The sequence below is a fragment of the Primulina tabacum genome, chromosome 9 (genome assembly GCF_025594145.1).
Source record: "Primulina tabacum isolate GXHZ01 chromosome 9, ASM2559414v2, whole genome shotgun sequence".
Lineage (NCBI taxonomy): Eukaryota > Viridiplantae > Streptophyta > Magnoliopsida > Lamiales > Gesneriaceae > Primulina > Primulina tabacum.
In genome coordinates, this window is record NC_134558.1 from 28,698,865 (window position 1) to 28,721,169 (window position 22,305).

At 36.6% G+C, this 22,305-nt stretch overlaps 1 protein-coding gene across 1 annotated transcript; it reads left to right on the forward strand.

Moving 5' to 3' along the window:
* Positions 1-19,844: 19,844 nt before the first annotated feature.
* On the forward strand, positions 19,845-22,102 carry LOC142555114 (pentatricopeptide repeat-containing protein CRR2, chloroplastic). The gene has a single exon (XM_075665784.1). The coding sequence runs from the start codon at positions 19,880-19,882 to the stop codon at positions 21,839-21,841; it is 1,962 nt and encodes a 653-aa protein (XP_075521899.1). The 5' UTR covers positions 19,845-19,879; the 3' UTR covers positions 21,842-22,102.
* Positions 22,103-22,305: the final 203 nt, after the last annotated feature.

Here is a 22,305-nt window from a genome sequence, read left to right on the forward strand (position 1 = left end):
ATTTATTTTATTTTTTTGAACTACTTAAAATTTTTAGTATAATGCTTATATCACGAGCATGAAATTTATCTTTTTTAATCTCAACAGAGTATCTGCCTAGGTAACGAATTATATTTCTCATTTCAAACTTTTACCAAGTATCAAAGTTGTAATCCGAGTGGGATAAAGTGCTTTAAAATTTCCAAGTGAAGTTGGGCTTAAGAGCGTCGAGTTGTGTCAGGCTTTAGTAATTTTTCAAGCTCCGTTGGACTTTGAGTGTGGAGCTGTGTCGGGCTTTAATAATTTTTCAAGATTCGTTAGGCTTTGGCTGACGCGTTGTATCGGATTTATTAATTTTTCAATATTCATTGGGCTTTGACTGACGATTTGTGTCAGTTTTATAAATTTACCTATGTTCGTTGGGCTTTGAGTGCCAAGTTGTGTGGGGTTTTATTAAATTTTTGCCTGGAGGCATTCTTGTGAGATGACCAAGTGTTGAGCTTACATTTTGTTGAATAATTTTACCAAATCAAATGCTTCATAGACAATTTTGAACCTGAACTAGTATAATAAAGAGTACTTTTTTAATGTCTACTAATTTTAAAATACTACTAATTTTTTTTTTGTAAAGCTCACCTTTTTCGAAAATAAACCTTTTAAATCAAACGTAACTCTAAAACAGATAAAATACTGCAGTTTAAAAATACCTGAAAAATAAACTATTTCAGTTTGAAATTGCCGACTTGCCATAATATGTGTGATAGACGTATTTTTTACGTGTTTTAATGCATTAGTTTGCGTGTGTTTGCATTGTGCATGCGTCCATTTCATTTACATTTTTTGTTCGTTTTAGAGTAAGCATATGCATTTGATCGTTTCTTACTTGTGCGTGACAAATTTGCAGGTAAAAAGACCGGAGAACCGAAATTGGAGCGAAGTATGCAATCGAAGAAGAAAATAAGCAGAAAAGATGGCGCCCGAGCGGTAGAAAAATACCGCCCGGGCGCGAGAGTTGAATGCCAAAGGTGATGTCCAGAACATGTGGCTCTCGGGCGGTAATTTTCTATACCGCCCGAGCGCGGGATCTATCTTCCGAAGAGCCAACTTACGGAAGACTCGGCGCTCGGGCGGTAATATTCTACCGCCCGAGCGCGACTGCCGCACATCCCAAGCAAGATTACAGAAGATGTGGCGCTCGAGCGGTAATATTCTACCGCCCGAGCGCCACCTATTTTTGGAAAAATATATTTTCCGATTCTTACCTTAGTTGGGAGAAGGAGAGGACATGAGGAGGACGTTTTTGAGGACTCAGAGATAATTTCAGAGCCGCCAAAAAGCTTTGGAGGTTTTTCGCGCCAGACGTTGAAGATTTTCGAGCGTCGTCTTTGCGATTTTCGTCACGCCTAGTATTTCTGATCGAGTTTCTCTTCTTTAAACCTTGTTTTTTTTAAGTTTTACTATAAATTCTAGTAGCTAATTTTATTATTTGTTGGGATTTAAGGGGTTCCTACCCCAAAACTTTGATATAATTAATTTACACCTCGATTTCTGATTTATTCTTGATTATACTATTGTGTTTATCGTGTTGTTAGAGCGTAGCTAACTTTAACAACTTCTTTATATTGCGAGTGAGTTCGAGAGAATAACTTGTGATAGGAACGAGTAGTATAATCCGTGGATCTACAATTTGCATAGATATATGAAATTGGATACGCGCCGATAGTCATAGTCCTGAGGGTCGAAAACTAGGGGATTTCATAAATCGACATGCAATTCACTCTTGATAAATAATTAAAGACATTTAATTACTTCATTGAGTAGAATTAGTTTGGCATAGCTCGAGAGAATGTGTTCAATTGAATAGGAAATCCTGTCGGAAGCATATAATCAATATCGAACGAATTAATTTATTAACGAGGGGTAGGTGAACCGAAATTCCCAACAAATTCATTTCTTATTGAATTTTACTCAACCATTTTAGACATTATATTTCATTAATCAATACTTGAATCATTTTATTTGCATGTTTATTTGATTATAGTAGCAATAAAACAATCATTCAAATTTTCGTTGCTAAAGATTTAATAACTGAAAATAATAATTGTCAAATACAGTTTCTAGTGGAACGATACTCGTACTCACGTACATTATACTATTACTTGACATCGTGCACTTGCGATTAATTTTTGAGCAAATAAAACCATATTTTTATTGAGGATTCCACAGTGCAAGTTTTGCTCGATCAAGTTTTTGGCATCGTTGCCGAGGACTGTTAATCTACAATTTTATTTTCAATTATTTACTTTAGCATTCTTTATTTTCACTTTGGTTGACACCTTCGATTTCTTTTTCGCAGATACCTCTCTTGTGCATGCCAAGGTCTCTAGAGTCTGAACTAGAGACATTCGATCCCGAGATTGAAAGAACCTTACGTAGAAGACGAAAACAGCAAAGACTAAGAGACATAATGAACAGGAACGAACGTGAGGAGGAGCATCACGAAGATCCAAGGATCAAAGAGCCAAGGCGCATACCCATGCTTGAGTACGCGCAACCATCGCTTGATGGAGCACGTCCAAGCATAGTGCGACCAACTGTCAGGGCAAACCAGTTTGAGATCAAGCCAGCAATAATTCAAATGATCCAGAACACTGTCCAATTCGGGGGAAATGCGCTAGATGATCCGAACACTCACATCGCCGACTTCTTAGAAATTTGCGATACTTTTAAATTTAATGGAATTTCAGATGATGCTGTTAGACTACGTTTGTTTCCGTTCTCTTTGCGTGATAAAGCTAAATCTTGGTTGAATTGTTTGCCTGTAGGTTCAATCACAACTTGGGAGGATATGGCCAAGGCATTCATCTTGAAGTACTTTCCTCCATCAAAAACCATGAAGCTGCGAGTGGACATAACCACATTCTCTCAATTTGAGCAGGAGTCACTCTACGAGGCCTGGGAGTGCTACAAAGACTTATTGCAAAGATGCCTACATCATGAGTTGCCTCTTGGGTTAGTGGTCCAAACTTTTTACTATGGTTTAATTTCATATAACCGAACCATGATAGATGCTGCGGCCTGCGGAAATCTGTTGAGGAAAACGGCCGAAGAGGGGTATGAGTTACTAGAGGAGATGGCTGCTAGCAGCTATCACCCTCAATCTAAAAGGAACACTCAACGAAGGAATGCAGGAGTACACCAGGTAACTGACTTTTCAGCTGTCACCACACAATTAGAAGCACTCAACAGGAAAATAGACAGCATGAACGTAAACGGGACAGCGATGCGCCTGCAAGAGATATTTTGTGAAAAATGCGGAGGAGAGCACTATGTTAAGGACTGTCAAGATGGAAATCCCTTTTATGTGCCAGAAGGGGCACCTGTGAATCAAGTGGGAGTCCAAAACTGTCCAAGGAATGATCCATAGTCGAACACATATAACCTGGATGGAGACAACATCCCAACTTCTCATGGGGTGGTCAAGGCAGTCAGACTCGACCACAAGGAGGACAGCAGTAGAGTAAGCAACCGATGTATCGACATGAGCTTCGAGATGAAAAATCTAGTTTGGAGCAAATGATGTCTAAGTTCATTTCAGCCACCGAGATTAGACTCCAAAACCAGGATGCATCAATAAAGGGCCTGGAGAATCAAATAGGTCAGTTGGCTAAAATGATCACGAGCAGAGAACCAGGCACCTTGCCAAGCAACACGGAAACTAACCCAAAAGAGCAAGTGAAAGCCATAGCGTTGAGGAGCGGAAAAGTGCTTGAACAAGAAGAGAGAGAAAAAGAAGATCAACGAGAGGGAGCGGTTGACACATCTACAGGTAAATCTTCTAAATCTACACCCGCACCCACTGCACAACCTACAATTGCAATTCCCCCACCTTTCCCTGCAGCATTAAAAAAGGCGAAACTGGATACGCAATTCGGTAAGTTTTTAGAGATATTCAAAAAATTGCACATTAATATTCCTTTTGCTGATGCTCTGATGCAAATGCCGAGTTATGCTAAATTTCTGAATTACATCTTAGCTAATAAAAGGAAGTTGGAGGATCACAGGACTGTAAAATTGACTGAGAATTGCTCTGCATTGGTACAAAACCAGATCCCACCAAAGCTAAAGGATCCAGGGAGTTTTTATTTCCCTTGCATGATTGGTGATATTGTTTTTCCTAAAGCTTTATGTGATCTTGGTGCGAGCATTAATCTTATGCCTTTATCTGTATTCATGAAACTTGGATTGGGCGAACCTAAACCGACACAGATGTCCTTGCAACTAGCTGATGGATCCGTCAAACATCCACGAGGAGCCAAAGAAGATGTGTTAGTAAAAGTGGGAAAGTTTACATTTTCTACAGATTTTGTGGTGCTTGACATGGACGAGGATAGGGAGATGCCTTTGATTTTAGGGAGACCGTTCCTTGCATCTGGCAAGGCCGTGATTGAAGTGAAAGAAAGGAAGTTGGGATTGAGAGTGGGAAAGGAAGAAATCACTTTTAATGTTTTTAACGCTCTTAAGCACACACTGCACACTAATGATTGTTTTATAGTTGATTCATCGGATTCACTTGTATGTCAATTTGTGCAGGATGCTATGAAGGACCCAATGGAAGCCACGCTCACCACTGAATTGAAGGAGGATGAACTTGATGAAGAAAAATCTGCAAGAGTGGTGTACTGTAATGCCAACCATCAATGGAAGAAGCCAGAAAGGATGAAATTGGAGGACACGGGGGATCGAAGAGATTTGACCCCTCAGAAGTCAAGCATTGAGGAACCGCCAACATGTAAGCTAAAACCACGGCCTCCACACCTGAAGTACGTGTACTTAGAGCGTACAAAGCTAGCACCTGACAAGCGCATCACGTCGAGAGAATTCAAAGAAGGTGAAGTGGTGCTGCTATACAACTCCAAGCTGCGCCTGTTTCCTGGCGAGCTCAAGTCAAGGTAGACGGGGCCTTACATGATCACCAAGGTGTTCCCCTCGGGAGACATAACTGTGAGAGATGGAAAAAATGAGCCATTCACAGTCAATGCTCAACGACTGAAGAAATATTTAGGTGGCACAGGGGAACGACAAATCGGAGTCATTCGATTCCAAAACAATCAGAACTGAGGGGAACCTGCAGTCTAGCTCTCGACTATAAATTGAGAACTAATTTCTTTCCCTCTCTACTCGTTTTAATTTTCTTTCTTGTACTTTTGTTGAGTTTTACAATTTCAGTTTGACTATCTTCAGCAGGGGGATGCAGCCGGAGTGCCACCACCGGAGCACGACAAGGAGGAACCTTGATCATGGGAGTTCACTGTTTCTCCTTCTTTGCATTTCCATTTTCTACTGCTTTATGTTTTATTTCTAATTGTTGTTTCATTTGGGCATTTATTTTGCATTTGTTTCTGTGTCTGCATTAATGTTTGCATTTATGTGTTTTCATCTTTGGTGCAATGGGGACATTGCACACACTTAGTATGAGGGGGTCGGTTAGTATGTGTCTCGCATGTGAGTCAGTTGATGGTGAAACAAGTAAATTTGTAGCCAATGATGATTTTGGGCTAAATGAACTGCATGTTGCTTAGTCTTATCACTCGTTATGAATCCCTCGGTGAATTGAAATTTTTTATATATATGCACATATAGTGGATTTTGATAGTGGTGTCAATGACAGTTAAATTCAAAATAATCTATGAGAGGAACTGGAGAAACATAAGATGCGAGTAGAACTTGAATGATTACCTGTTGAAATGAATGACTAACCAGTAGCATGAACTCAAGTAGAAAATCAAAAATATCCCTCAAACATCCTTCATCCCAATTGTGCATAGGACCTAAAAATTCATCACTATGCCAGATAAATAAACATACCCTATATCCAAAGCCTAGGAGAGTACGCATGAGAAAACTATGCGCAAAAAAAAAATGGAATAAAAAAAGGGGATGTAAGGTGAGGGGGAGCCAAAAAGGGATGAAATCATATCCCAAGGCTAAAAAGATGGAGATGTAAGGCGTTGAGGAATGTCAGAGAAAATTTCTGACAAATGCATAATGAAAATGATCTACGTACTCCCCATCTTTCTGAACCACTTAACACTTATGGCTATTGACTCCCTAAATTTTGTTGTTCTACCATGAAACTCTACCGCTTTATGTGTTTACTGGTTGGTCCCGAGTAGAAACAGAACTCAGGTGAGAGAAATTTGCGTTGACTTGTTGATTCGGCGACCCACATGATTTGCGAATAAAACTGTCTGAAACACAAGCTAGAAAAATCCACAACACACACGGCCACACCTTTTGGAAAAATACAAATGTTGTGCGATGTTTTGAAGGGGATATTAATGGATGTGTGTTTTGACTAAGTGGATGTGGTTCACAAACCCGCTGAGGCATGAGATGTCAGTTTGCTACTTCACCATCAGTTTAGTTATTTTAATACTCTTCACTTTGTGTGTTGCATGTTGAGTTGTAGTCTGTAACCTATTTTGCTTGAGGGCAAGAAAAAGGTTAGTATGAGGGGGTTGATAGACGTAGTTTTTACGTGTTTTAATGCATTAGTTTGCGTGTGTTTGCATTGTGCATGCGTCCATTTCATTTACATTTTTTGTTCGTTTTAGAGTAAGCATATGCATTTGATCGTTTCTTACTTGTGCGTGACAGATTTGCAAGTAAAACGACCGGAGAACCGAAATTGGAGCGAAGTATGCAATCGAAGAAGAAAATGAGCAGAAAAGATGGCGCCCGAGCGGTAGAAGACTACCGCCCGGGCGCGAGAGTCGAATGCCAAAGGTGATGTCCAGAACATGTGGCGCTCGGGCGGTAATTTTCTACCGCCCGGGCGCGGGATCTATCTTCCGAAGAGCCAACTTACGGAAGACTCGGCGCTCGGGCGGTAATATTCTACCGCCCGAGCGCGACTGCCGCACATCCCAAGCAAGATTACAGAAGATGTGGCGCTCGAGCGGTAATATTCTACCGCCCGAGCGCCACCTATTTTTAGAAAAATATATTTTCCGATTCCTTACCTTAGTTGGGAGAAGGAGAAGGATATGAGGAGGACGTTTTTGAGGACTCAGAGATAATTTCAGAGCCGCCAAAAAGCTTTGAAGGTTTTTCACGCCAGACGTTGAAGATTTTCGAGCGTCGTCTTTGCGATTTTCGTCACGCCTAATATTTCTGATCGAGTTTCTCTTCTTTAAACCTTGTTTTGTTTAAGTTTTACTATGAATTCTAGTAGCTAATTTTATTATTTGTTGGGATTTAAGGGGTTCCTACCCCAAAACTTTGATATAATAATTTACACCTCGATTTCTGATTTATTCTTGATTATACTATTGTGTTTATCGTGTTGTTAGAGCGTAGCTAACTTTAACAACGTCTTTATATTGCGAGTGAGTTCGAGAGAATAACTTGTGATAGGAACGAGTAGTATAATCTGTGGATCTACAATTTGCATAGATATATGAAATTGGATACGCGCCGATAGTCATAGTCCTGAGGGTCGAAAACTAGGGGATTTCATAAATCGACATGCAATTCACTCTTGATAAATAATTAAAGATATTTAATTACTTCATTGAGTAGAATTAGTTTGGCATAGCTCGAGAGAATGTGTTCAATTGAATAGGAAATCCTGTCGAAAGCATATAATCAATATCGAACGAATTAATTTATTAACGAGGGGTAGGTGAACCGAAATTCCCAACAAATTCATTTCTTATTGAATTTTACTCAACCATTTTATACATTATATTTCATTAATCAATACTTGAATCATTTTATTTGCATGTTTATTTGATTAAAGTAGCAATAAAACAATCATTCAAATTTTCGTTGCTAAAGATTTAATAACTGAAAATAATAATTTTCAAATACAGTTTCTAGTGGAACGATACTCATACTCACGTACATTATACTATTATTTGACATCGTGCACTTGCGATTAATTTTTGAGCAAATAAAACCATATTTTTATTGAGGATTCCACAGTGCAAGTTTTGCTCGATCAATGTGAACACAAAAATAACTCAGTAAACATCCTGATAATCAACACATATTAAAACCAACATATCAAAATGTTCATGTCCACTCAAACTCATAAATCGTGATGTGCAAAAAGGTGTGGTCCTCAGGTCGTGCGCGCACATCCAACCCGGCCTACTCAGAGTTCGGCACCTCCAGTCTCCTCACCCAAATGTTCACCTGCATCGCACACGCCTAGTGAGTCTAAAGACTCAACACACCTGTACCGTTGATAGCAAATACTTATACATAGAACACAACAGTAAAAAATGCCGTAATCAACATACAATTTCATAATCATGAAAAAACGTATGCATAATTGTAACCTGTCAAAACATAATAATAACCATAGCACATATCATCATATCAACATATACGCGTTCATTTTCTTAATTTGAATTCCATTCGTTAGCTGTGACTTTAATATTATCATGTCAGTCGATGGATCCATCTACGTGTAACTACGGTACCGGGCAGCGGGGACATTAACGACAGCATTACCTGCCCACTGAGCCTTGGCCTTACATATCATCGTATTAACGTATTCGTATTAGTCACAACCAACTTCCTTCCTTCAAAAACATGTCATCATATTCATCACTTAATAAAACATGCATATACATGAACTTTTCTTAAAATCAAACATGCAACGTAATTTTCATAGTTACATAAAAATCATATACATGATGCATATACATTTAAAAGCATGATAAATTTATGCTTAGGGCGATGCTAGGACTAAAACTCACCCTGGGTGCAAAATGACAATTTTGCCCCTGGAAATCCAAAATTGCCGTTTTACCCCCTGGAGCTCTAAATTTCGACCTGAAGTTTAATAAACTCCTTAAAACATACCAAAACATATTTACAAGCATTTCTTAGATGTAAACTCGAGCCAGTTCCAAAACTTAATCGATTCGTTATAAAACTTGGACTGGGGTCTTGGTTTTAACCTGAATCGATCCGAAACTTAACCAAATTTTTTTCAGTTTAAACCATGACCTTATCTCATACTATCGGCCCCTAAACCACCTTTTCCAGGCCACCTACAAGCCACAAGAACAAGCCCAGAGGTTTCTGGAGATTTCTACTCAACTTAGTTAAATCCTAGCCGCAATGTTCGAACCAAAATAAAGAACCTACACCTAACTCGCTCGGTCTATACACGAACCAGCCCCTCCTATACCACTCTAGGACCCTCTTGGACTGAACCAACTCATGGAATCAGTCCCATGAACGCCCAAAAATGCACGCACACTCGAGACCCAACCAACGCACAACCCGCAACCTATCTCTCTTTTTCAAGCTCAATCGGCTTCAAGGCTGCTTCCAGCAGTGGTAGAGATCTCCAAGGTCATGTCCCAGACCCATCAGGGTCTGGTCCATGGCTTGGTTCAGCCCCTACACTGCTGGTTCAGCCTTTCACCCGACCTACACACCAAAACAAACCGACCCTTCGGATAACCCTCTCGGCCTTTAGCTTAACCCATCCAACACTCAACTCTAGCCTCAAGACAACACCCTGCCACCGTGATCAACCCCTAATTATCGGAAATGCAGCAGCCCCTTGCACAAAATTCGCAAAAACGTGAGTATGAATCAACCCGTGCGGTTTCATGGCAAATCCGAAAGAGATGACTAAGTAATAAGCAAAAACTGAGAATTTTATAAACATGACACATATCACAACACAATCTATGACGTGAATGATGCGAGAATGGAGATACATGGCATGACTTGTCGCCTATAAGCCCACAAACTTGAAGTAATGCGCGACAGGGAGGCACCGGAGGAGCGGAAAAGAGCTTTGCTAAGAAAATCTTTGATGAACTCGAGAAAGCTGCTGATGGTGGCTGTGAAAATGTGTAGCAGCAAGGGGAGGGGACGGCCGAACACTAGGTTTATGGTTAGGGTTTGAGGGGTGTAGGGTTTTAAATAAAAATTGCATGCACAAATGAGCCTTATCTAATTTAAATGAATTTAAAGGTTTTGGGCCCACTAAGCATTAAAATAAACCCATCAAGCCCAAACATGCTCCCAAAAAATATTTTGTTTTGGTACATTTTTGAAAATATCGTCCGAGCCCTCAAAAAGTCCTCCGAATCGTTAAAATTTGTGTATCGATAAAAATTACGACCCTCGCGAGTAAAAATACCTGTCAAGGCCCATCTTCGAAAAAAACCCTTAAAAACACCTCGTATTAATTAATAAAAATTAAAAATGTAATAAAAATAATTTTTCCTGATAATTCCCCGGTCTCTGTTCTTCGATCAAGCGCGAAATGCATCTAGAAACCCTAACGTGTGAACTTTTAAAATATCGTGAAATTAATCATATCCATGCAATAATTATGCATTAAACGCATAAAAATAAATAAACACATAATTAAATAAAACCCTAGATTGCATGCATTCATGTTACGTAAATTTAAATTTCTTGGACCTTACAACTTTCAACCCGATTAAAATAACAAAGCTCAGAAAAATTTAAATCCGAGAAAAATAATAAAAATGCAAAGAAAATTAAAAGAAATATCATGATTGACTTGAAGAGCCTCCTAGAAGTAGCATCTTTTGAGATGCCAAGCATTTAAGGGTGATCACGTTGTCTTCCTTCTTTCAACATCTTGTATGTAGTATATCACTATGCTAGCTCTTTCTGCGATCTTGAATGAACCTTCATATTTAGGATTCAACTTTCTTCTTTCACCTTGCCATTGAAATTTCTTCATCACTAAATCCCCTACCTTAAATGATCGAGGTTGAACCTTTTTACGGTAAGCCCAAACCTTTATTTTTCGACAAGAAGAGAGTCACAAATCGGTCGGTCCCTCATTTCTTCCAATAAATCCAAATACATGGCTCGCAAAGTATCATTGTATGAGCTATAATTCATTATCCGAACACTGTCTCGACATATATCTGCTGGTAAAATAGTTTCCATGCCATACACCATGCTATAAGGTGTTTACCCCATCCCGGTTTGTTGTAATATGATAACAACATTGAACACACGGGAGCTCATCTATCCATTTTCCTTTGGCAGACCCGAGCCTGACCTTTAGAGTATGTACAATTGATCTGTTAGTTACTTCAACTTGTTTGTTACTCAGTGGGTAAGCTATCGACGTGAATATCTGTTCGATTTTCATTTTTTTGCAACAAATATGTATTTTTTATCCTCAAAACCGTCTTCCATTGTTCGAGATAAGCCTTCGGGGTATACCAAAGAGATAAAAATAATTTTTTCAGAGGAAGGCAACACCTCATTATCTGAAATCCGAGCTAACAAGCCGACTTCTACCCATTTGGAGAAGTAGTATACAACCACCAGTAAAAATTTCCTTTGCACTGTTTCCAAAATAAAAAGGTTCAACAATATCTAAACCCTAATGGTTTAAAGGGAAAGATGATGTGATGATCTTCACGAGCTCGACCGTTTTCCATTGCAGATTGGCATGTCGTTGGCAGCTTTGACACTTTTTCACTACAGCCATGGCATTTTTTTCATAGTAGGCCAAAAGAATCCGACTAGTAGAGATTTTCGAGCTAGGGCTGTGCTGCCCAAGTGATTTCCACAACAACCCTCATGGATTTCCGTTAAAACATATTTTATTTCCTCACCTCCTAAGCACTTCAATAGAAAAAAGACAATATCTAGTGGATTTAATGAAAATTATAAATCTGACGAGTATTTGTGCTGAGCAGAGACAAAAATATAATCCCCAATGTCAGGCTAATTTTGATGATATTGCAGTAATAAATTAGTTGGACATTGATCTGCTGACTCAGCAAAAGAAGGTTAAAGTATGGGAGGATGAACATGAGTCGGTCCTATCAACTACATCTGCTGCCAAGAAGAATAAGGATGCTGGAAATTCAAGTAAGCCAAGATCTCTAAACCAAAATGATGAGCATTCACGCTCGCAATCTCAACAATTAAATTTTGAACCAATTCAGCAAGCCTTACCATCAGTTCAAATTCCAAAGCAGCTCTACAGATCCCAAGGGTTGTGCCTTCATGGAGTGTGCCTCCTGAATATATCTATATTGACTCATCCTCCTCAACAATCTGAAGCAGTTGCCTCTCAGCCTCATAGAGAAAAATCACTGGAAAATGTGGATGAAGTTATGCAATTGTCACACTACAACAACATGATGAAGTTGTAGGAGGACTACCTCATTTCTCTCCCACGCTTGAACAACTTAAAGTACCTGAGAATGTTGTGCCAGAAGAATCACCAATCTTATCAGAAGATGAAAAATGGTCGAGACAGCAGTGTTGGTACCAAAAGTTGTTATGGCCGAATAAATGGTACAAACGATGTGACCATGACTGAGCCAGTTTTGATGATTGATAAAGCTGACTCATCTTCATCTAATCAGGCTAAAGATCTTACACTTGCCATTACACCTCCATCGACTGGATCCAAAGAAAATCCAAGGATTATGCAGTCTCCATAGATAGATATTCCAGCCGAACTGACTTTGGATGACATAAACTCTAATATGTCCTCAATTACACATAATATTAAGACATTATAGAATAGACGGCTAGATTCTTAAAGCGCAATTGACCAATTCAAGGGAAAAAATGCTTAAAAATTATCCTCTCTCCAGGAATGTGATGGATATCTTCATGAAAATATAATCAATAAAGAAAACGCAATCTGCCACAGCTGGTAGCCTTCGTGAACAGATTCAGAGGAGTCAATTTTAGTTATCCCAAAAAACTGATGGTGTCAGTTATCAACTTTTCATTGTACTTGAAGTTTCGAAAGACCCTGGTGTTGACAATAAAAGAGAAGCCGGTAAGAAAAATGATCATTACACAAGGGTGCCTCCACACAAGAAAGATCCTTCTAAACTCTCTGATTCAAGCAGGAAGATTGAATCCGACAAGCCTCCTTTATAATCCAGTAAACATTCTGGATCTCACAGAGAACATCACAAGAAATAGTGCTTAGTTCAGTCTCAGTTGCATATTTCAATTTCAATATCTGTTTAGCAGAAGTTTTTCTTTTTTCTTTTTTTCTTCAAGCTCTTTCTTTTGGTTATCATATGGATTCAATACTTTGTCAACACCAAAAAAGGGATGGAAGAATTGCTGGATCAATTAATTGTTGGTGATTTAACGAAATGTTACTTATTTAACATGAACGTTTACAAGGGCATATTTGAACTAAATTCATAAGGAAAAATGAATATTCATGCGTAAATGTTTTCCCAAGTCAAACTAAGGCATAACTAATGTTCAAGCATTCCTAAGTATCAGAAACCAACTGATACTACAAATCAGAGCCCAGTTGACGAGACCATGATGAATATCCTCGTACCATGATAACTTTCAATATGTTGTAATGTCAGACTATATACGCATTATCAGAATGTACATTTTGTCAAAAAGACAATGACATGGCACAACGGTTATTATATTTGGAATGGATATCATATTAAAAAAGCCAATCAAAGGATGGAAGCCTATCAATAGATCAGTCGAGTGGACATTCAGATATTACAATCCATGATCTACAATCGAGAATTATATATCTTGTGTATTATGTGATCGAAGTTAGCCCAACTAATCAAGAGTTTATTTCAGCACACTTGATTATTCAAATTCGATTATTGAGGATCATCTAGTGCTAAGTGTATTTTGTTCTAAAAGACATGTAGCTGACACTAAGAATCTTACTGATAAGATTAATTAAATTTTGAGATATCTAGAAGTTTAAATAGGCTAGTGATAATCCCTACTGAAGTAGGTTATTACAATATTTTGTTATCGCCAAAATCTTCTAGTGAAGTCTTTTATGGAATAAAAAGGGATGCAAGAGTGTTAAATTCTCCAAACTTCCAAAAAAAAAAAAAATTTGTTCATTTACTTCATGTTTTGCTAGTGAGACTATTCTTGAGCCTTATCATGTATTGTTCGAACCAATTCAGTGAGCTTATTTTCACATAGTGTTGAACAACTGGTGTAATGACGTCCAACCAAGAAGAATTACAATTCAAGATTACTAAGCCAACAGAATTAATTTGACGATTTTGTGAGATTGTTTATTCAACCCCCTTCTAATCATTCTTCCGATTTTAACAAAAATCTACTTCTAATTATGAGTCATATGAACATTGAATCTTATTTTAAATAATGATGTTTTGAAGATATTGTCATGTACTTTGTAATTTGTTAGAATAAAGTATTGTAAATTTCTGCATTCTAATTTCTTCTAGTAGTTATTAATTTCTAAAAAAATATTAAGAATTTTTTAAAAAAATTCATGGTATTAAGTTCAAAGTTTTAAAAATTCATGGTATTAAGTTCAAAGTTTTCCAAAATATATTTCAATTTATGCCCAATATAATAAATACTATTATTACAATTATTTTGCGAGAATATGAAAACAACAAATTTATTTTTCATAATATATAAATTATTTTGGGAAAAATTTCGCCCTCTCTCCCAAAACAAAAGTCTAGCTCAATCCCTACCAACTAAAGTTTTTCTAGAAAGGTTTTAGCTATGTTCGCCCATAGTTGGAAGAAAGCATATATTATTGTACTATTTTTTTTCGCTCGGGTTTTTCTATAAGGTTTTACTATCAAATTTTTAATGAAACAACATTCCATAATGGTTAAATTTTTTTAAAAAAAAAGATTAAAAATGATTTTCGATTTTGAATTGAGTTATACTCGAAATCTTATAATTTCGGTACGGATCGAAATCGGACATTTTACAGACCTGGTTCGATTTCATTACCCCATTATTTGATCTAATATAGGAATACGCTTACATGGGAGACATACAAATGGCATACCAAAAGAATAAGATCCCGTCCTCTCATATGGGCGGGGATTTGGGCATTATATCATATAATATTTTATGAATAAATTTATATTTAATAAATTTTTTTAGTTTATCTTTTTTAAAAATTTATCAAAGTCGTGCTTTGTTTTAAAAATTCGCAAAACTAATGTAAAATTGAATGGTCGATTTTTTTTTAAAAAAAATGATATGCAAGAAATAGAGAAAAATAATGATTAATACATTTAATTTAAGCTAATCTAATTGTTAATCTAATGACCCGTGTATTGTCACATTAACATTATCAACATTAATATAATCCTATATGCTAAGATATGTATTTTTAAAAATATAGTTGATGCATTATTACAAATGTAGTATCTCATTAACCGACTCGCTTTAGGAGACTTAATTCTTAGTTATTTTATTTTAAAATATTTGTATATACCAAAAAGTTTCAAATCTTATACCGAACAAAATTCTTATAAACTATAAAATTATAATGCTTTTGATAATTAATATACAAATAGATTAAAATATCTAAAAGAGTTTATAAAAAATACAATTAATAACGGTAGAGAAAATATTATATCAATATCCTATTGAAATTGTTGATATGAAATTTGTTTCGTATCAAAAACAAAATTTCGATACCGTATTTGTATTTTTTCTATAATGAAATTTATTTTGTATATTTTTTAAATTTTTATTTGGTATTTCGGTATATACAAAAATATCAAAAATCTCAAATCTCAATTTTTTTATAAATTATAAAATTATAATTCTTTTAAGTAATTAATATACAAATATATTAAAATGTGAAAATGAATTTATAAAAAATAAAATATATAATTAATAGCGATATGATGGAATGGTTCGGACACATGCGGGGTTTTTTTTAAAAAATAATTTAATTTTAAAAAAAATTCAAAAATAATTTTAAAAAAAATTTGCAAAACTACTGCAATCCGCGTTTGGTAAGCGCGGACGCAGCTCCACGTAGGAGTGTCCGCGACGGAATATTATAGCGACGGTATATATATCAAAACCGTCGCTAAAATTGAATCAGCGACGGTTCAAAAACTGTCGCTCAAATTGAATCAGCGACAGTTCAAAAACCGTCACTAAATTGCCTCTTCTCAAGTTTCAAAGGGCCTCTTTTATTGTAAATTTTAATTTTTAGTTCTATTTGTATATATACGAAATATAAATATGATTAATAGTTTGTCAACCAATTGCCTGCATTATTTTTGGACAAAAATTTGTGTGAGACGGTCTCACGGATCGTATTTTGTGAGACGGATCTCTTATTTAGGTCATCCATGAAAAAAGTATTATTTTTTATGCTAAGAGTATTACTTTTTATTGTGAATATCGGTATGGTTGACCCGTCTCACAGATAAAGATTCGTGAGACCGTCTCACAAGAGACTTACTCTTATTTTTTAAGGAATTGCATTGGACTTTGAGATTGAATAAGTCTAGAGGTCATTTAATTTCACAATATCGTATCTTTCTACTGTATTTTTTAAATTCAATATTAGTGATATTATTTGAAAAAAGTAAACTAAAAATATTCTAGTAAAATGTATAGTATTTTGTGAAATATAAAATGCCAAAACGGTGTACAAATTTGCTTAATTTTGGTCCGCAGCATCTTGTACATGACATTCGACCACATAATGATGTTGAGGAAAATGAACAACATTCAATTGAGATATCCTAGTCTTACGACTTCTCCACAGTCCCAAGAAGCACCAATTTTGGTTCCATGATCATTTCAAGATTGGCATCATCAGATGCGCAGCCTCTTTTGGTTGATAAGCCATGAAAAACTTATTTCTTGATGAATTTTTTGTCTGTTTTTTTCTGTCTTCACTATAACAAAAATGGTTTTTCGCAGCGCGCAAATTCTCTTTCCGCAGCACACATTGCACGCTACAAAGATGCAAGCCGTTGAAAGTTCAAGATTATCTGCGGTGTACATGTGCACGCTGTTAATACTATTATCTGCGTCACGCCGTTAATACAATTATCCGCAGTGTGCAGCTCTCCCATCAGTCAGACAAATGCGATTGTTATTGTTAGATATTCAAGATACCCTGTATGATTTAGCGACGGTTTCTAAACCGTCGGGAAAATTAGCGACGGTTTATAAACCGTTGCTGATTCCATTTCAGCGACGGATTTTTAACCGTCGCTGATTCAATTTTAGCGAAGGTTTTGATATATATTCTGTCGCTAAAATATTCCGTCCTGGAGCAAAGTCCGCGCTTGGTAAGCGCGGGCGCTGCTCCACCGTCTGCGCTTACCAAACGTTTTACAAATTTTTTTTTTAAATTATTTTTGAAAATTTTTTTTAAAATTAAATTAGTTTTAAAAAAAACCCGCACCTGCGAGGGTGCTTCAAAGACAATATTTTCAATGAGTTTCAATAGCTCATGTTCTAATAATATAAACACTGATAAATTAGATCGAGTTTGGTTATAAATCAAGCGAAAAATACTCGAAATAATCATTAATGAAGAAAGCTGATACATTTTAAGAAGACTTTTAGTTTTTGTAAACTGGTTAACTGATTCAAGGGTAGGGGTGGCAAAATGCAACATCACCCGTCAACCCAATACGACCCAACACGAAAAAAATCAGGTTCGGACTGGGGTTTTTCGGGTTCGGGTTCGGTGGGTTCGGGTTAGTGCCAGGTTAGACGGGTTTTGGGTTGGGTCGCGGGTTGACCCGAATTTTTTTTAAAAAAATATTACCTATATTTTTATATATTGTATGTTTGAACAAAATTTATTGTATATTTATATAATAAATTTTCATCATTTAATATTTATTTTGTATATTTTTTTTATTTTTTTAACAATTATTTATTTGATTTAGTAAATATACTTTTAATTTTCTACGATTAAACTTTCAAATTTAAATCGAAAATTTTGTTATTATGCGTTTAAATTAAAATATTTTTTTTTTATTTTTTAGAGTTTTTTTCATTATTTTTTTTTAAAAAATAAATAAAATTCGGGTTAGGCGGGTTAGACGGGTTAGACGGGTTCATGTTCGGGTTGGGGGTTTTCGAGTTCGGGTTGAAAAAAAAATTTGTGGGGGTTGACCCGAAACCCGACCCACCTGATCCGATTGACACCCCTATTTAAGGAGAATCAGTTCGTGGTTGTATCAGTTCAGTTATGGTGAGAACTGAACTGATCAAATCAGTTTAAAACAAAAGTTAAGCAGTTAAATACACAAGATATGTTTGTGGATGTTCGGAGACTTCAACTGCTCCTACGTCACCCCTTCTACCACTTCGGGTAGGATTCACTAGAAGACTTTAATTTATACAACATCTTGTACAAACTCACCCAGCTTAGGACTTACCTACTGCCTAACTGAACTCCTATTCTAGACTGAAGACATCACCTTCTAGCTAACACATGCTTAACGTCTGTTTGTCAAAGACTACATACACAAGTTTTATGTCTTTGTGCAAGACGAAATTTAGAGAGATGGTATGTGTGTGTGTGAGAACTGATATCTGAAAACTACCCGAAAGTATTTTCACACACTGAGGGAAATATGCTTCTAAAACTAAGCCGATAGCACGTTGAAGTGTTCCTTCGATTGGGTTGATTTCTTCTTCAAAGCTGATAAGAATTATGTGTGCCCTCACTGTATTTTATATTTTCACTCGTCAACTCTCATCATCGTCTTCACTGAGCTTCGGCTTCTATTTAAAAGCGTTTGGCTGACCGCACAGTGAGACTCAGTGAATGAATCCATTGCAGTTTGAATTTGTTCCCCCAAATAGATATATGGAACATTTGGCTTTAAGCGCTGCTGTAACGTCTCTTATTGTACCTTGACTGTACAATAGATTTTGTATCTTTGTGCACAGCTTGATTAAGCTTGTCGTATCTGCAAACTGGTTTGCTCCTAACTGATGTTCTGAACTGGTCTTGAAATGGTGATGTGAAATCAGTTGGCTCGTCAACGGAACTGATTCCACTGATTCAGTTAAACTGGTCAGTTGGGCTCTTCATCAGTTGAACACTTCATCAGCTGGCCGAGCTTCTGAAGCTCTTCTGTTGAACCACCTATCAACTAGACAATCAGTTGAACTGCTCTTGATACTTCAATTGTACTGGTTCAGTTCGATCAATCAGTTGGCACTTTCAGTTTACGTCTCGATAACTTCAGTTTAAGCTTGGTAACTGATCAGTTCGAAGCCTGATCAGTTTCAGTTTTCTGTGCACTTAGGTAAACTCATTAGAAACAAATAAACAAGTTTTGTTAACATCAAAATCAAGATTGCAAACATGAAATGTTCCAACACGATATATATGGTATTATCATAATGAAATTGTTGATATAAATAGTATGAAATTTATTCCGTACAGAAATTTCAATACGATATCTATATTTTTTTATATAATAAATTTTTTTGTACGATATACGATTTTTTGAAAATTTCGCCGAATCACCACTACAACAAATATTTTTTTAAGTAAAACCACAAATATTTGATTCTACATATATATATATATATATATTATAATTATATATACATATATTCATACACGTGTATATTTATACATACATTACATATTTCAATGTCCCGCTAGCATTGAAACTGTTTTTAATATATTTTAAAAAAAAAATTATTTACTCGCCTGTGTTAGTGGCAGGTAATTAAATTTTGTATTAATTTTTTCCTGCTCGTACAAAAGGCGAGGCAGCGGGGAGTAATATTTTTTAGTTTATCAATTAAATTTTAAGCTAATTTGATAAATCATATAAAAAATACTATACTTTTATTAAAATTTTGGAAAAGTACCGCGATCTGATAAAAAAAAACCAATTGTTTTGGCTCTTAGAAAGAAGATCTAGAGAAAAAATAACTTTTTTTCCGTATGATTTTGAATAAAATTAGTAAATTTAACTAAAATATCTTTTTTTTCCCAAACAAACTAAAGAATCAATATTTTTAAAAAAAATGAATCAAAATATCAATATTTAAACAGTGCCAGTTCAGAAAAATGAAAACAAGAAAGAGAAAAAACAACTGATTTCGGATGTTCCAAATTCAGTCGCCCCGAACTCTCCAACCAACTTACCTACCACCGCCTCTATACCACCAGCGTCATCGTAGCCCCGCCGTTCTCCGATTTCCCACCTTCTCGACCGCCTGCACCGCCTCCCTGTCCACCACCGGCCAAAACCAGTCAATCCAATCTCTCTGCAAAAAGGGTCAGCTCAAACAAGCCATTCAATTGCTTTCCCTCGAGCAAAACCCAACCCAGCATACTTACGAAATTCTAATACTATCTTGTTCCCAGGAAAAGTCTCTTTCTGACGCGTTTACAGTTCACAGAAATCTTACTGAACATGGGTTCGATCAAGATCCCTTCTTGGCTACGAAGCTTATCAATATGTATTTGGAATTGGACTCTGTTGAACTCGCTTGTCAGGTGTTTGATGAAATTTCGAACCGGACCATTTACGTATGGAATGCTCTTCTACGTGCGTTATCTCTATCTGGTTATGGTGAAAAGGTTTTGAGGCTGTATAGAAAGATGAACCGGATTGGGATTGGTTCAGATAGGTTCACTTATACCTATGCTCTCAAAGCGTGTGTTGTTTCAGACTCTTCGGTTTCAAGGGGTAAGGAAATACATGCTCACATCTTGCGCCATGGTTATGAAAACTATGTCCATATAATGACTACTTTAGTGGATATGTACGCAAAATTTGGTTGTGTGGAGAATGCAAATTGTGTGTTTTGTTCTATGCCCGTTAAAAATATAGTTTCTTGGAGTGCGATGATCGCATGTTTCGCGAAGAACGGGAGGCCACTTGAAGCATTAGAGATTTTCCGTGAGATGATGCTTGAGAGCGAGGATATGTTTCCTAACTCTGTTACCATGGTTAGTGTGCTACAAGCTTGTGCAGCCCTGGCTGCATTGGAGCATGGAAAATTGATACATGCTTATATACTTAGGAAAGGCCTTGATTCAATCTTACCAGTAATGAGTGCCCTTGTGACTATGTACGCCAGGTGTGGTGATCTTGACTTGGGGAAACATGTTTTCAATCAAATGTCTAGAAGGGACGTCGTTTCTTGGAATTCAATGATTTCGAGTTATGGGATTCATGGTTTTGGATCAGAAGCTCTTAATGTTTTTCATGAAATGGTGATTCTTGGTGTGCCACCTACTCCAGTATCATTTGTAAGTGTCTTAGGAGCTTGCAGTCATTCCGGACTTGTTGACGAGGGAAAGTCATTATTTGATTCAATGGTGAGAGTTTATGGAATTCACCCTAGTGTGGAGCACTATGCTTGTGTGGTTGATCTTTTAGGTAGAGCTAATCGATTTGATGAAGCAACTAAGATCATTGAAAGTATACAGGATGAAGCAGGAGCCAAAGTTTGGGGATCGCTTCTCGGATCTTGCAGGATTCATTGCTATGTTGAACTTGCAGAAAGGGCAAGTGAAAAGCTTTTTGAGCTTGAACCTACAAATGCCGGAAATTATGTGCTTCTAGCTGATATTTACACGGAGGCAAAAATGTGGGATGAGGTAAAAAGAGTTAAAAAACTATTGGAAATCAGGGGTTTGCGAAAGGTATCTGGTTGTTGCTGGATTGAAGTCAAGAGGAAAATTTACTCCCTTAAGTCAGTTGATGAGTTAAATCCACAGATAGAGCAGATTCATGCTTTACTTCTCAATTTGTCGATGGAGATGAGGGAGAAGGGCTATGTGCCGGAGACTAAAGTCGTGCTTTATGATCTTGATACTGAGGAAAAAGAACGCATATTGCTAGGGCATAGTGAAAAGCTTGCGGTTGCATTTGGGTTAATAAATTGCAGTAAAGGGGAAACAATTCGGATTACCAAGAACTTGAGGCTGTGTGAAGATTGTCACACATTCACTAAATTTGTTTCAAAGTTTACTGATCGGGAGATAATGGTTCGAGATATCAATCGCTTTCACCATTTCAGAGATGGGGAATGCTCATGCAAGGATTATTGGTAACTTGTTTCTGAGTATAGTATTTAACTTCAATCAATTTCCTTTTTTTTTTCAGATATCAAGTATAAATCAGGTAGTACTTGAATGGACTGTTCGAAACTTATACAAGTATATTTAAAAGATTTTTTTAAAGCTACTTAAAGCAATAGAATTTTGATGTTCTCCAGATTCATCGTCCATGCCATGTATGTGCACATTAGTGTAAAGTCATTCTGTTTCTTATTTGATCAGTTAAAATTAACCCATTCATGAATTTGAGTGTTAGGAGCTATTTCTTGGATCTTTGAACACCACCGTTGTCGATGCTTACGAATACTTGGTATTGAAGAACTCTGACAGTTAAGATATTTGAATTCGATTATTGATGGATGGATTGTGACGAGACGAGCAAGCCTATTAAGCCAATTGATAGTATAACTATAATTGGATCGAGTCTATGTCCTTCATCCGAACACCATTATTATAGT